Source organism: Cupressus sempervirens, chromosome 4 (genome assembly GCF_028749045.1).
Source record: "Cupressus sempervirens isolate cs-2001-9-10 chromosome 4, ASM2874904v1, whole genome shotgun sequence".
Lineage (NCBI taxonomy): Eukaryota > Viridiplantae > Streptophyta > Pinopsida > Cupressales > Cupressaceae > Cupressus > Cupressus sempervirens.
Window position 1 is genome coordinate 417,190,332 of NC_143121.1, and position 16,805 is coordinate 417,207,136.

The 16,805-nt window shown below is 36.4% G+C and overlaps 1 protein-coding gene across 4 annotated transcripts in view; it reads left to right on the plus strand.

Moving 5' to 3' along the window:
• Positions 1-12,044, plus strand: part of LOC149561817 (Transcriptional coactivator/pterin dehydratase) — an 88,265-nt gene extending 76,221 nt beyond the window's left edge. For all 4 annotated transcript variants that reach the window (XM_089825356.1, XM_089825355.1, XM_089825354.1 and 1 more), the window contains exon 5: positions 11,525-12,044. In XM_089825356.1, the coding sequence (XP_089681482.1) occupies positions 11,525-11,616 (92 nt within the window). In that variant the 3' untranslated portion in view covers positions 11,617-12,044. The remainder of the gene's footprint in view (positions 1-11,524) is intronic.
• Positions 12,045-16,805: the final 4,761 nt, after the last annotated feature.

A 16,805-nucleotide genomic window follows, 5' to 3' on the forward strand; every position in this document is an offset into this window, starting at 1 on the left:
TCTCTCATTATTCTTCAAGTTGACAAACATGTTAAGATTCGAACACCACCTTACAAGTGCTGACAACTTCGAATCCTGGAAATTTTGTACAATGATGCTATTAAAAGACAACAAATTAGAATCCTTTGTGAACCTAAAGATGATCTAGAGAAAACTCTATGGATAGAGAATAATGAGAAGGCCATGAAAATAATAGTGGATGTTGTTCGAGTTCACATAGTGCCTATTGTGGCAAAACATGCAACAATATATCGCATGTTTAAAGCTATTGAAAATGCATTCATAATAAATAACACTGGTAGAAAACTTGCTCTTAAAAGACAAATGAATAATATTAGCATGAATAAAGGAGAAACAATAAATGCCTTCTTCATGAGAATCACAGAATAGAGAGATCAATTATCTTCAATCAGTTATGAGATTGACAACCAAGAGTTATCCCTAATAGCATTAGGAGGACTACCAAATTCTTGGGAGTCATTTGTACAAGTGCAAGATCTAAAATTCCAAAACTAGATCAATTAAGATTTGATTTTCTTCAAGAAGAGTTGAGATTATTGACTAAAGGAAAACATAAAACCTTAGATGGAGACATTCATGTTCTGAACACCAACTCTCATAAGAATGGTAAGAAGAAGAACACCAAAAGGAAAAGAAACTTTCATGGAAAATGACAGTCAAAATAGAAGAAAAACTTGTCTAAAATTCAATGTTTCAAATGTGATTAATATGGACATTATGCACTAAATTGTTTTGATCGATCAAAACTTCAAACATCATTTGCCAAAACTGATAAATCAATCGAAGGTCAAGATTCTGAGAAATATGCCTTCTACTTAGCCTTGTCTAGTCAAATATTAACCAAGTCCAACACTTGGATAATTGAGAGTGGATCTTCAAGACACATCACTGGATATCAAGATAACCTAGAAAGCATGCAAACACAAATAGATGAAGAAGTTACAATTGGGGATGATTTTGCACATTTCGTAAAAGGAATTAGGACTTGCACCATCAAATTAAAATCTGAAAAATCTATTCATCTTTCTGGAGTTCTATATGTACTAGGTATTTAAAGGAATTTAATATCTAGATCAACACTTGAAGATGATGGCTATAGAATTACATTTATGGAAGGCAAAGTACTAGCATGGGCAAAGAATTAAACTATAAAGAAGGCTCAAATGATAGGAGTAAGACAAGGACTATTATATGAGCTTTGCACTAAGACAAATCTTGCACTTGTTCATGAGACTTCAAATTCAAATGAAATCTGACATAGAAGATTTGGTCATATCAACTTTCGTGCTCTAACATTTATGGGGAAGTTGCTAACTAGAATGCCCAAATTAACAACGAATCCTGCAAAGTTCGTGCCTTGGGGAAAAAATACGAAAAAAAATCATTTCCTCATAGTTTGAGCAAAATTAAAGATGTGTTAGAACTAGTGCACTCTAACCTATGTGGACCCATGTCTACACCATCCATAGGAGGGTTCTTGTACTATGATATTTGTTGATGATTTTTCAAGGAAGACATGGATATACTTCCTTAAGTTCTTTCTAAATTTGAAGTATTCAAAACTATCACTGAAAACTCCCCAAAAAAGAAAATTAAAATTCTAAGAATAGATAATGGGAAAGAATACACTTTTGAAATATTTAAAGAATTCTGCAAACTTGTTGGGATTAAGAGGGAGTTCATAGTTCCCTACAGCCCTTAGCAAAATTGAGTTGCTGAAAAGAAAAATAGAACCATCGTAGAAGCTGCTAGGGCTATGATATATGATCAAAACTTGAGCATGTCATTTTGGGCTGAAACATCTAATACAACAGTCTATATTCAAAATAGATGTCATCACTCACATCTGGACAACAAAACTCTTGAATAAGCATTTTCAGGAATGAACCTGACATTAGCCATTTAAGGATATTTAGATGTCCTGTGTATGCACATGTACGTAAGGAGAAAAGGACAAAGTTAGAACCTACTGGAAGGAAAGGAATTCTTATTGGTTTTAGTGAAACAGTAAAGGGTTACAAAATCTACATACTTGGACAGAAACAAATAGAACTTAGCAGAGATGTCATTTTTGAAGAAGATATTGCTTTCAAAAGAGCCAAAATTTCAGATAAACTAGATACGAATGACTTATCTTGTTCCCTAGAAGAGGCTCCTACTCCTCAGATTCAGAGGGAGTACCCTGAAGAGACTTCAAATGAAAATGAGATACTTCTTGAGACTCAAGAAGAGAGTCTTTCCGACTCTTAACAATAATTCTAAAAGGCCACTTTGGGCAAGAAAAATGATAGAGGAAGGAGATGAATTTGCAGCACCTTCTAGGACATTCAAAAAAAGCAAAAGACCTTGAAAATTAACATACAATGCATTCATGTGTGAGATTCCAAACTCCGAACCTTCTAATGCTTCAGAAGCTCTTAAACATCAAGTTTGGAAAGATGCAATGGTGGAAGAATATCAGTCGATACTAAAAAATGATGTTTGGGATATAGTTCCTAGACCTAAAGAAAAATTTGTTGTTTCATCCAAATGGCTCTTCAAAGTTAAGTATGCTGTAGATGGTAGCATTGAAAAGCATAAAGGTCGTTTTGTGGCTAGAGGATTCTCTCGAAAGGAAGGAATAGACTTTGAAGAAACTTTTGCACCAGTTTCTAGGTATGCCTCAGTTATAACTGTAATAGCCATTGCAGCAGCTAAAGGTTGGAAAATTCATCAAATGGATGTAACAATTGCCTTTTTAAATGGAACGATTGAGGAAGAAGTATACTTGGAAAACCAGAAGGATTTGTGACTCATGATGCTGCCTCTTATGTATGTAAATTGAAAAGGGCTCTATATGGACTCAAATAGGCTCCCCGAGCCTAGTATTAAAGGATTGATAAATATTTTCGAAGTCTTGGATTCACCAAGAATGACGCTGATCCAAATCTTTACTTTAAAGTAACTAAAGGTGATATGTTAATTCTAATCCTTTATGTTGATGACCTTCCAATTATAGGAGAAGACCATCTCATTAATCAGTGTAAGAAAGAATTGACTTTTGAATTTGACATGAAGGACTTAGGGATTCTTCATTACTTCCTTGGATTGGAAGTTCATCAGAAGTCTGGGAATATTTTCATATATCAAAAGAAGTATATTGTCAATATTCTGAAAAGATTTGGAATGTGGAACTGTCGACCTATGTCAACACCTATGGAAACTAACTTACACAATCTAAACAAAGCAAGTGTTGAATCCAAACTTATTGATCTCACTTTATAAAGATAGATAATTGGGCCTTTGATGAATCTTGTAAATACCCTATTAGATATTGCTATGCAGTGAATGCATTAAGTCAGTTCATGTGTGAACCTCGAGAAATACATCTCGTTGCTTTGAAGCATATATTAAGGTACCTTCAAGGCACTATTGGGTATGAACTTAAATATGAGAATACTAGCTTGGAGTTACATGGATATACTGATTTTGATTGGGCCAGAAGTGTAAAAGATTGAAAAAGCACATTAGAATGTTGTTTTAGTTTAGGATCAGCTATGATCTCATGGATTTGCAGGAAGCAAGCTTCAGTCGCTTAGAGTTCTATTGAGGCAGAGTACATTGAAGTAGTAATGGGAGCAAGATAAGCAGTGTGGCTTCGAAAATTGCTTTCTAGTTTATTCTGTGAGCCTCTGAAACCTACCACTATTCACTGTGAACCAAAGTTGTATCAAGTTGTCTATGAATCCGGTATTTCATGATAGATCCAAGTGTATAGAAATCCCTTACCACTACGTAATAGACATGGTGGAAAGAAGAGCTACTCAGTTGGAATATATTAATACAGGTAATCAAACAACTGACATTCTCACCAAGTCTCTTCCTAAAGTGAAGGTTGATCATTTTAGAAAGAAACTTGGTATGGTTGAAATGTAAGTTTATGAGATTGAGTTTCAAGTTTTTAAATTTGTATTATTTTTAATAAAGATGTGTAAAGTGTAAACTTTTTTGTCATATGTGTGACTATGACTTATGGGCCTACCCTATGTACATTATTAAAAGGTGACAATCTTTTATAATGAAATGTTGACTCTAAGGTGACAACTTTATAATGAATAGATTACTATCATGATGAATATCATGTGACCAGATATTCATAGACAAGTCATGATAGTTAAAAGGAGATATTGATAGATATCATGTGATGTGATATCTGTAGAAGATCGGTATGTTCATTTTATCATGGTGGGTATTATGTGACATAATATTTATGGATATACCATGATCTCTTATGGTAGATATCATGAGACTTGATAGCTGTGTACACATCATAACTGGAAAGAATATCACGAGACTTGATTTTCTTAAGGTGATATAACTTTTCAAATAAGGAGAACTTATATATATATATATGCACTTTGTCTTCCCTAGCTAAGAGGGAGTGTTAAAGCATGTAGCTTTAGTGAGACAATGACTGTGATATATATATATATATATATATATATATATATATATATATATATATATGCACTTTGTCTTCCCTAGCTAAGAGGGAGTGTTAAAGCATGTAGCTTTAGTGAGACAATGACTGTGATCAAAGATCTACATATATATGTATATATATACCAGTATGATTTACATAATGATATATATACATACATATATATAAAATCTCATTATATGTCATTTTGCAAATGATCGATGAAGTTGAAATCGATGAACATATATATATTTTATCTGAGATCATATCTTAGCCATGATCGTAACATATTCCAATCCCTTTGATTTAAGATCATTATCAATCTGTATAAATATCATTATCAGGCTGCATATGAATCGAGTTCATTATGATCAGTAATATATGTTTAGACTTGTGTTAAGTCTAACTAACACAGAACGGGTATGACAAATAAACACTAAATATGTAATGTTCCATTTTTCCTTCTTTCACAACCCTACCATTAATTATTTACTAGAGATGCTAATGGAGGTGATAGTACGCTAGTGTTGATAGTAGAACTTGTTGTACGGTGGTAATATGATACTATTATGAAGGGTCGTACGGTATGGAAGTATGATCGTACGGTGTTGGTAATGGAGCATAGATGATGTACGGTGAGGGGGACAAGTAAATGCAAGCCTGTGAGGCCGTACGTTATTATAGTGAGCCATACAGGATGGGCCGTATGGTGTTACTACGAAATGACTGTGTGCTAGTCCAGAGTCTGTATGTTCGTGTTGTTGTACGGAAGAAGACGTGGGGGTAGTGGAAGGGAGTTTGAACAATACAACCATGAACAAGATGAAATCCAAATAATGAAAATTGAACACAGGTATATTCAATTAATATTTACAGATAGATGGTGCTCCGATTTGCCAGATCTAAGCGAAGTGTTACAGGCGACGGAATAGGGAGAGGGTTGAATCCCATTGAAACCGGACAAACCAAATAGGCAATGTTTTTCACTTCCGAAATGGCAAACAATAGAGAATTCCAATAGGAATTCACATTACATAGAAAATAATAAAAAATGCATACTTAAAGACTACTTACAAGTCGTGCTTAAATACCCACTGGGGAAACTTTTTGAGGGTGTACAAAGATAGCCGATGACAACACGAACTACGGAAACAAAACAAAAATGGGTCTGAGATATATTAAATCAATCGGCCCATTAACAATAGTTTGATTAATAATCTATTTTATGACGGGATATTATAGTCCTCTCGTTCCAAAATTTGCCAGTCCTCAAGAAAACGCAATGCCGGATGCTGTAGAATGTGCTCACCTTCCTAGGTTGTGTTGTCCAGCGGCAAGTGTTTCTAACGTACTAAATATTCCCTCACCATTCGGTTCCACAGAGTCTTCTCACGTACTTCAATTATCTCTGTTGGTTCCAATATGAGCTTTCCTTCTTCATTGAGCTGCGGAAGGTTTATAGCTAACTTGACGTTCTGTCCCACAACTTTTTTTAGGTAGGAAATATGAAAAATGTTATGAATACGACTCCCCTCTAGAAGTTCCAGCTCATAGGCGACTTCATCGATGCGGCGCACTACATGATAAGGGCCATAAAATCGTGGCTTCAGTTTTTCTTTTCCCTTTCCTTTCAATGAGGATTGTCGGTATGGTTGGAGCCTAAGGTAAACCAAGTCTTCTATTTCAAAACTCCTCTCTATTCGGTGTCTGTTGGCGTACATCTTTTGTTGATTCTATGTCCGTTGTAAGTTTTCCTTTAGGTATCTTAGGATGTCCTGTCCCTCTTGAAGCTAGTCCCTTGCCCTTGGTGCACGACTGTCTCCTAGAACTGTGTTGATGAAGGAGAGGGGTTCGTAACCGTATAGAGCTTGGAATGGTGCCATCCCGATGGACATGTGGTACGTAGTATTGTAACAATATTCCCCTAAGTGTATTCATTTGACCCATGATTGTTGTGCCGAAACGTAGTTCCGAAAGTAACCTTCGAGCCACTTATTTACAATCTCTGTTTGTCCGTCTACCTGAGGGTGGTAACTAGTGCTTGGTGAGAATTCTGTCCCTGCCAAACAAAACAATTCTGTCCAGAAGATACTGATGAATCGCCCGTCCCCATTACTGACAATGTTTTAGGGTAATTTGTGCAAACAAAAGACTTCTCTAAAAAGTGTGGCTTGAAAATCTAAGGGGATGGTGAAGAAATGTGCGTACTTTGTTAATCTGTCAACCACCACGAAAATACAATCCTTTCTGTTCACCTCGGGAAGCCCTGTTATAAAATCCATTGAGATACTTTCCCACTTATGTTCTTGAATTGGCAGAGGTTGCAGTAATCCAACAGGTAGAGTATGTTTGGATTTTTTCTGCTGGCAAATCGCACACTCTCTTACATACTGCAACACGTCTCCCTTAAGTCCTTTCCATGAAAACCTCTCCCGGAGACTTCTATAAGTTTTGAGGAAACCTAGGTGTCTTGCCAAGGGTGAGTCATTCTGGGTGTTGCCATCCATTAGCTCATAGGAAAATGTGTTTTTGGAGTATTCTACCAGCAAATGTGCTTTTCAGTTAGTTGAAATCTGGGTTACTAAGCAGATGGCGAGATTCCTGGACAAAGCATTTGCAACCTCATTGTTCTTTCCTTTCACATATTTAATGTCAAAATCAAAAGCCTGAACCTTGCTTACCCATTTTTGTTACCTCTTGTTCAAGTCCCATTGCTCTAGAAAATATCTCAAACTGTTGTGATCCATACGGACAACAAACTTGGAACCCACCAGATACTGCCAGAACTTGGTTAGTGCATATACGATGGCCAACATCTCTTTGTCATAGATGGAATATAAGCATTCTGTTTGCGTAAACTTCTTGCTCTTATAGGCTATGGGGTGTCTATCTTGCATAAGTACTACGCTAATGCCTTCTCCGGATGCGTTGCACTCATTAATGAACAATCGAGTGAAATCAAGTAAAGCAAGCATGAGACAAGTGCTCATTGCTTCCTTCAGCTTATCAAAAGTGAGTTGTGCATTTTCATTCCACTGGAAGGACCCCTTTCTTGTCAGATCTGTTAGTTGTGCGTTGAGCTGAGAGAACCCTTTTACAAACCTCCGGTAATAATTGCACAGTCCAAAAAATCCTCGCAACTTTGTGAGTGATTTTGGGGGAGGCCAATCAAGAATAGCCTGAATCTTCTCCTGATGAACTTGAATGCCATATTTATTGATAACATGTCCCAGGTAGAATATTTCTGTCATACCGAATTCACACTTGGATTGCTTGGCGGACAAAGACTGATCCTTCATGATCCTTAGGACTTCATCTAGATGCTTCAGGTGCTCTTCCCATGTCTTGCTATAAATAAGAATGCCATCAAAAAATACCAGTAAGTACTTACGCAATTGTTTGTTGAAGATGCGATTCATGCATGATTGGAATGTAGTAGGTGCATTTGTTAATCCGAACGACATGACCAGGAATTCATAATGCCCATAGTGACAACGAAAAGCCGTCTTTTCCACGTTTTCCTCCCTCATGCAGATCTGATGGTATCTGGTATGGAGATCTATTTTCGAAAAATAGACTGCACCATGTAATTCATCTAGCAACTCATCTATCCTTGGAATGGGATATCTATTCTTTATTGTTTTTTCGTTCAAGACATGGTAGTCCACACACATGCGCATTGTCCCATCCTTTTTGACCAATACCACTGATAACTCGAAAGGGCTAGAACTGGGATGGATCCATCCCTTCTTTAGCAGTTCTTGAATCGTCTTTTCGATCTCATCTTTGAATTTCTTGGGATGGCGGTAGGGTGTGGTTATGACCGGCTTGGCTCTTGCTTTCAACTTGATAGTATGTTCAAACTCTTGATGAGGTAGTATGCTAGGAGCAATGTCTATAAAAACTTTATCGTGATCGCTCAAGATATTCTAGAGATCATCATCCTGGGGAGGTGTCTATTGCTCTTTTATAGGTTCTGCTAAGATAAAATAGTGTGTTGTCCAAGCAACGTCATCATGCTGAAAAATTGCCTCCATCCGGTGTGTAGAAACTTCCCTCGGACTCTCATTTTCCATTCTGTGGAGAACAACCTTCTTTCCATCGACAACAAAAGTGAAATCCATCCGTTTGAAGCTTTGAGTGTATTCATCAAGTGTCTCCATGCACTGTATGCCCAAAATAACCTCCATGTCATCAATGTCCACTATGAAGAAATCCTTGGTCACCATGTGATTCGCCATTGTGATAGTTGGCTACGGAAGGCAGAAGAGTCCCTCCGACAACCTTGACTTGGAATCTTGTGTGCATCTCCATAGGTAGACCTCTTCGTTTCACCAGATATGAGTTTATGAAATTTAGAGAGGCTCTGCTATCAAGCATCACCATAACCCTTTGTCCTTGAAGGGTTCCCAGTACATGAAATATTGTGCACCTCGGGCTACCGGCAAGAGCGATAGTTCCTCTATGCCTCACCAATATTGCAATTCTTTCCATACAGTTCAAACTAACCATTTTCGTGTCTTCGTGGGGTTGGTTGTCTTCGGAGGGTATATCTTTCTGTTCGTCCTCATCATCAGATACTACCTCAATGTAGTGGATTTTTCCTTTCCTGAGGCACTTGTGCCCAGGTTCCCATCGTCCTTTGCAGTTGAAACATAGTTTCTTTAGTTTCTTCCTCCGGAGCTCCTATCTGGTAGCTTCGTCCAACGACGGCTTTCTCGGTGGAGGTTTGTTATTGTTATCCCTCGGAAACACTGACAGTTTGGAATGTGAGTAACTTCGTGAGGATGACGCCATTGATGATGCCATAATCCTTGGCTTCTTAATGGCCTTTGACAGAGTGGCAAGATTGAACCCTTTTACCCAACCCTTTAGTGGTTTTGTCAGTCCGTCCATGAAGAGTACTATTCGTCTTCTTTTAGTATCGTCCGTGACCAAAACAGAGTGTTTCTGAAATTTTGCAATGTACTAGTCAACCGATCCAGTTTGCCTCAGTTGTGCCAAATCTTTGAAATTGAGTTCTGGATCTTTATTGTCAAATTGATCTATCAACCTCTCAGTGAATTCTACATAGGTATTTATTTGATCATGCCCTAGTGCGATGGTGTTGTGATGCCACCATTCATGCGCAACTCCCTCCAAGTGTAAGGCCGCAAATTTAATTGCTTCTTCTGGCATGGGATTAAGCTAGAAGTATCTACCTTCATTACCCATGTTTGCGCAGATATGATTCCAGATCCGTCAAATGGTGACAGATTTACTTTACTCAACTTCCTCCTGAGATCATCATTAAAATATCCTCTATTTCCACCTCTCGAATATCTCATTCTTAGATCTGCATAATCTTTGTAGGATATATCTTCCTCAAACTTCGCACTCTTCTAGTCTTCTCTTAGCTGTTCTTGCATTTCTTCAAGAGTCGGCTGCTTCCCTCAGTTTGGTGTCTCCGTCCGTGGGGAAAAAGACATGGAAGGTTGAGAGCGTGCTAGATGAGGGTTTTCTTTTTCCGATGTCGAGTCTACGCTATGACCATTTTGTTTTTCGGATATTTTATTGTCTGCCAACTTCTTGAGAGTCTCTTCCATGAGTCGCTAAGTATCATTGATCTATGCCTGATTCCTCACGAGTTCTCTCAGTAGTGCCACGAGTTTGGTAGTCGTGGGTTCCGGTTCGGTAGCCATTATATTAACGGAATGGGTTCTTCTCTTTTGGCTATAAACTCTCATTCACTATCCACAGGTTGGCAGGATCGAAGCTTTGATTGGCAGGATCGAAGCTTTGATACCACTGTAATGTTTCGTTTTCCCTTCTTTCACAACCCTACTATTAATTATTTACCAGAGATGCTAATGGAGGTGACCGTACGCTAGTGTTGATGGTAGAACCTGTTGTATGGTGGCAATATGATACTATTATAAAGGGTCGTACGGTATGGGAGTATGACAGTACGGTGTTGGTAATGGAGCATAGATGGCGTACAGTGAGGGGGACAAGTGAATGCAGGCCTATAAGACCATACGGTATTATAGTGAGCCGTACAGGATGGGCCGTATGGTGTTACTATGAAATGATTGTGTGCCAATCCAGAGTTTGTATGTTCGTGTTGTTGTATGGAAGAAGATGTGGGGGTAGTGGAAGGGAGCAATACAACCATGAACAAGATGAAATCCAAATAATGAAAATTGAACACAGGTATATTGAATTAATATTCGTAGATAGATGGTGCTCCGATTTGCCCAATCTGAGTGAAGTGTTACAAATGATGGAATAGGGTGAAGGTTGAATCCCACAAAAACCGGACAAACCAAATAGGGAAGGTCTTTCACTTCCGAAATGACGAACAACAGAGAGCTCCAATAGGAATTCGCAGTACATAGAAAATAATAAAAATTGCATATCTAAAAACTACCTACAAGCCATGTTTAAATACCCATTGGGGAAAACTTTCCGAGGGTGTACAAAGATAGCCGATGACAACACAAACTATGGAAACAAAACAAAAATGGGTCCAAGATATATTAAATCAATCAGCCCATTAACAATAGTTTGATTAATAATCTATTTTATGATGGGGATATTACAGAATAGGTGTGACAATGAATGGTCATGTCTCCATTTGGAGACATGCCCATTCACTCTCACACCCCTCCTTGTTATATATATACTCGATCGGCCCAATATTGGAAGGCATCAAAATCTATTAATGCAAGCATATCAAAGGAATGTATGCATCACAAGTACAAGAACATCTTTGTTATTTCTGTGGTAATATATTCAGATTCTGAAGCAAATCAAATTCATTGGCATTAGTGCTTAAACCTGCAAACAAAACCGTGCATCAGTCAGCCTTATATTGAAATCTGGTAAGAAACTTTACACGGACAACCTCAATATATTGAAATGAGAAGTATGCGCTCTAAATGGTGGTCATTCTTTTGAATTCATTTTTTTTGGTATCATGCATAGCTGTATTTATTACAATGTAATACATTTTGTGCAATGTATTATTGATTTTCATGCTTCTTTAAATGTTTTTTTTTACAGGATATCTATCTGAGAACGACTTCATACTTGCAGCAAAAATAAATACCCTTGACTTAGAACCATTTCTAAGGAAAAAACCTGTCCCAAAGTAGTGATATACTAAGCCTAAAATGGAATCTGTGTACTTTGAAGTTGGAACACTCATTGGAGAGCTGATGATATCATGTGTAAAAAGGGTTACATGAGCAAATTCTGTAACTATATGTTGTGTGAGCTTTTCATTTGTTATTTATAGATTTTATATGGTTTATTAGAGAGCACTAATTTGTTTTTTGATTTGGATTGAATGTTTGTGCTTGGCTCATGTCAGAACATTACTGTACTCTAGAACATTCTGGCATTAAACATTAACTTGCATTGAAGCATGTTGATGTATTTTTTAATGTGTTAGAGGTTTATCATGCTGTTCTGCATTGGTAACTTCCGATGAATGATAATGCCAGTGCATTCAACCTTTTATGTGCAATTATAACACTTTTGAGCTTCTAGTGCATATACAAGAATCCAACAAATCTATGCAGACATGTCCATTTTCCTGTTTTCAGTTTTTTGAAATTTACTCTGTATTCTTTCTTTCTGTCTGTGCTGAAATATTATTTCTTTCTGTCTTCTCTGAAAAGGTGCAAAGATTTGACAGTTAGCAGTGAACACCATGCCATATTACAGAAAATATATGAGACTGTGTAACCTGTTACCTAACACAACCCATGCAAACATTTCTAGCAAATAACAAGTCAGATGTCAATAATGATTTGTTTTCAAGTTGTTTGGAACATACGTCATGGATATCCTATGCACATTAAATCGAACAGATGTATCTCTATGTCTGTTATGTTGACTACTTTTATACACATCTACTTCTTTATCATAAGTTTTTTGATGTGCAACCCATTTCTGGTCGTCTGTTTCTTAGCCACCATATTGGGTGCACATTTACTCCATGTTCACAAATATGGAGAACTTCCTGACATAATTAAATATACAGTTTGGCATCTCAAAACTGCCATTAAGAACACGTATTACTGCTCAAATGCCTGACAAATAAATCAGAGGGTTCTTGATTCTTTATTATTCATTCTTTAGATGCTATTATTTTGTTTATTGTTTTCAATCTTGCTATATCTAGTCTGTCGCAACACATCCAAGGGTTATTTATTTAGGATTTTTTTCTTAACATGTGTATTGCCTTGGAAACTGTTAAAAGTTTTCTTGGGTCATTTTCTTGTTGAATGGTAATATGAAAACTTAATGAACAGATAAGAGTGACATCTCTCCCAATTTTTCCCTTATGTACTCAAACGTATCTTTTGAAAGAGGCTTAATTAAAATATTTGCAATATGGTCCTATGTAGCAACACACTCCATTGTTGCTCTCAAGTACTTGCTCCCACAAGAAACGATACTAAATTAGAATCTGCTTTGTTTTGGAGTGCATAACTGAATTCTTTGATATGTTGATGACACTTTTATTATCATAAAGTATGGGGATAGGATGTTTGTACTCAATATCTTTTTAGATATGTTTCATTTATAGAACCCATGTGCAACAAGTTGTTGGCACATTATATTTCATCTCTATTGTATATAGTGAAATTGATGATTGTTTCTAGTTTAAACAAGATACAAGACATTTGTTGGGAAAGAAAACTCCTCAACCTATGAAAAGAGTTGCGATATGGTCCTATGTATCAACATGGTCCTATGCAGCAACATGCTCCATCTTTATTTGCTCTCAAGAATTTTCTAACTCAAGAAACAATACTTAATTAGAAATATCCTTTGTCTTGGAGTGTGCATAAATGAATTCTTTAATATGTTGATAGCACTTGTATTATCATAGAGTATGGGGATGGGATGTTTGTACTTATTCATATCTTTCAAGGTCTATTTTATCCATAGAAGTCAACAAGTTGTCGCCACAATATATTTCTTCTCTATTGTAGATATGCCCGTGTCTAGTTTAAAGAAGTCACAAGACATTTGCCACATAAGAAAGTCCATCAACATATTCTCTTCTTGTCATCAATACTGAAATCTTCACCTCTTAGGTACCACAATTCATTCCATACTTTCCTTAAAATATTTCAGCATTCCTTTATTGCATTGACATGAGTTTCCCTTGAAGATGACTAGAATTGCACCATCTAACCAACAGCTCCTATAATATCAAGTCTTGTAGCTATGAGGTATAGCAAACCTCTAGTCACAGATTTATATAGGGTCCGGTTTGTTGCAGGAAGTTCACTTTTTTTTTTCTCAATTTGCAACTAATAATCATAGGATTACTTAGTGGATTACAATCTTCCACCTTGGACTTCTCTAACTTTTCCTTAGCATATTTGGTTTGTGATATAGTTATTCCTTCACCAGATTGAAAAATGTGCAAACCAAGAAAGAAAGGTAGCTCACCTATTGCTGAAATCTCAAATTCTTTTTGCATGTTGGCTGTAATGCCCTGCCAAGGAACCCTTGGAACAAAGGGTTAAATATGCACTAATATGTTTTTTTGAAACATTGCATAATCTGTATGTAACAATGTGCATCTCAACCCACAATATAAGCAATAAACAACATGCTAAAAAATCATAACAATCATCACATGATCGAACCCAAGCAAAAAAATTCATAAGCACTTCCAAACTTTATGTACTGTCTGAAAATGAAAGCACTTTCATTAAACTCTTTTAGCCCTCTTTAGTGTGGTCTGGTACATTAGGACTTCTTATTGCTTTTAATTACTTAAATCAAGGTTCTTCTTTCTTCAAAACTTTCTCAAAATTCTATGCTGGCACATATTTCTATGCTTGACTTCCCATTTACTCCTCCCACATGAATCATGCTTTAAATACATTTTAGACTGTTTTTCCCACATCTGTCATCATTTGTTCTCAATCTTGCAACATTTCTCAGATCCAAAGTCCATTTCTAGGCACTTTCACCTCTAGGTCAAGGATGACCTCATCCCTCACTTGGGGTAAGTGATGAGACCGTCCCTTACCTAGGTGGTTAGAGATGACATCGTTCATTACCCTAGAGATTTTCCCAAGGAAATCCTAGGCCCAATGTTAGATATTGCTTGTCCCATTGTCCCAACTCAACTCTTCTTAGTGTTTGTTCTGAAATTGCTATAAAAGAAGACCTCTCCTCATTTGGGCATCCATTATTATCCACCACACACAAGCAACCCATTCTACATGCAATTTATCCATGTTCAAGTAATCAAGCAAGTGCATTCAAAGAGTTTCAAGCAAGTTCAAGCAATCAAGAAAGTGCATTCAAAGAGTTTCAAGCAAGCTAGACATTCTTCATTCAAGCATTCAAGATCTTCATCCTTCATCATACATTCCTCCTAGATCTAGTCACATTGTGGAGTTTGACCAACAAAGAGGAAATCTACTTCCACACAAGCAATTATCATTGATGCATCTTGCAAACACATTCCTACATGACGTTTTGTCTTACATGATCTCCTTTTGGGATATTTGCATTGAGTAAAAGTTATTGCATTAACATACTTGATCACATATTAAACAAAATTGCATCAACATTGCTATAATAACCTACATTGTTATATTTTTTTCTACTACGCGTTAGCATTTCTTTATTATGTCTATTTTGAATAAGGACAAAGGCACCAAACTTGCAAGGTTGAGGTTCGTGCTTTACTCCATCCTTTAGTGGCTCTTGTTGGATCTACTTTGTGGGCTCAGTTTCTTCCTCTTCACTCCTAATTGTAATCATGGAGTGCCTACAATTTCATCTATTACATTTTGGTGAACCTAATATCTTACTCTCCATTTGGTCTTTGGTGTTAGAGTGCCTTTTTTAGCTAGATCTAGTTGATTTCATTGTATGCATCTAGTTAGTTTTCTTTTGCATTACATTCATATTATTGTATGCATTGGTTTCATTCATTACATTTTGGTGAACTTGCATCTTTCATGCATTTCATACCTTTTAAATGGTTGGTTAAATCTTGGATTCACTTTCATTATATTAAAAATACCAAAAATATTTCATCTATTGATTAGATTTATCTTTCATATCTAACATTAGATTGCATTATTTGCATCATAAAAGAAAAAAAATCACAAAAACAATTACATTTCATTGGTTGCATTTTCTAGTTAGATCTCCTTTACATTGCATGTTTAGATCTATTTTGTATACATTTCATTTTCACCTTTGTTATTACCATATCTACATTCTTGCATTTCATTTTTCCAAAAATACAATTTTTTTTTTCATTTCATGCACTCATTTAGTCACATAGGTCATTATATCTCTTCTTTATGTTTCATATTTCATTTTGCATATCTCATCATGAATATTTTCTATATGTTAATCTCATTTTGTTCTCCTAAGGCTCCTCCTCTTCATGGGGGCATATTAAGTCAAGACAATAATCCATATCTTTGTAATCCCCCTATTTTAGATGAGTCATTACAAGATAATGTTGTTTATTCTCTTAATATGCATCTTCTCCATGAGGATGCCATTTAGCCTTTCAAGGATACTTTACCTTCTCTCCATCTCAATCATTTTCCTTCTACCAATGATGACTTAATGAATAATAATCCTAATTTTATGACATCCCCTCTTAATGAGAATGTCTTAGCTACCTTTGAAACAAAGGATCATATTAATTCCTTAACCCTCTCCCATCTAGTGATGAACCAATAAAGAATCAAGAGCCTACTCAAGTTAATGTTGTCAATATTCATGCTCAACCTTCGATAGTCAGAATGCCTATGATACATGTCAAAGGTTACCCTCACTCAATTTCCTCTCAATCTCCTAATAAACCTCTCATCGCTATTAAGGTTTATACTAAACAATCTAATCCTCCAACTTCCACTACACCTCTCATAACTGTCAAAGGGAAACCTAGAGATGCTTTGGATTATCATGTGGTGGCTCACACCTATCCTACAAGAAATAATTCTCAATCTACTACTTCTCTCCCACCTTCTCAGCCCATTCTTCCTCCACCCCGTCTTCTCCAAAATCTTGGAAAAGCCTATGATTTCGTAGAGCAATTATGTAATGCCCCTACCAAGATTTCTCTTAGGGAACTTCTTGAACCATTTTTTACATATCTTGAAGCCTTGTAAAAAGCTTTAACCACTCTTCCAAGTACACCACGCAATTAGGATAACATCAATTCCTTTTTGTAATCATGTATGTTATGCCTATTCCACCTCAAATTGTGTTTACTAAAGATGATTGACCTCTTAAATAAATTCAAGATTGCTATGATGCTCTTATGGTATTTGTCCTT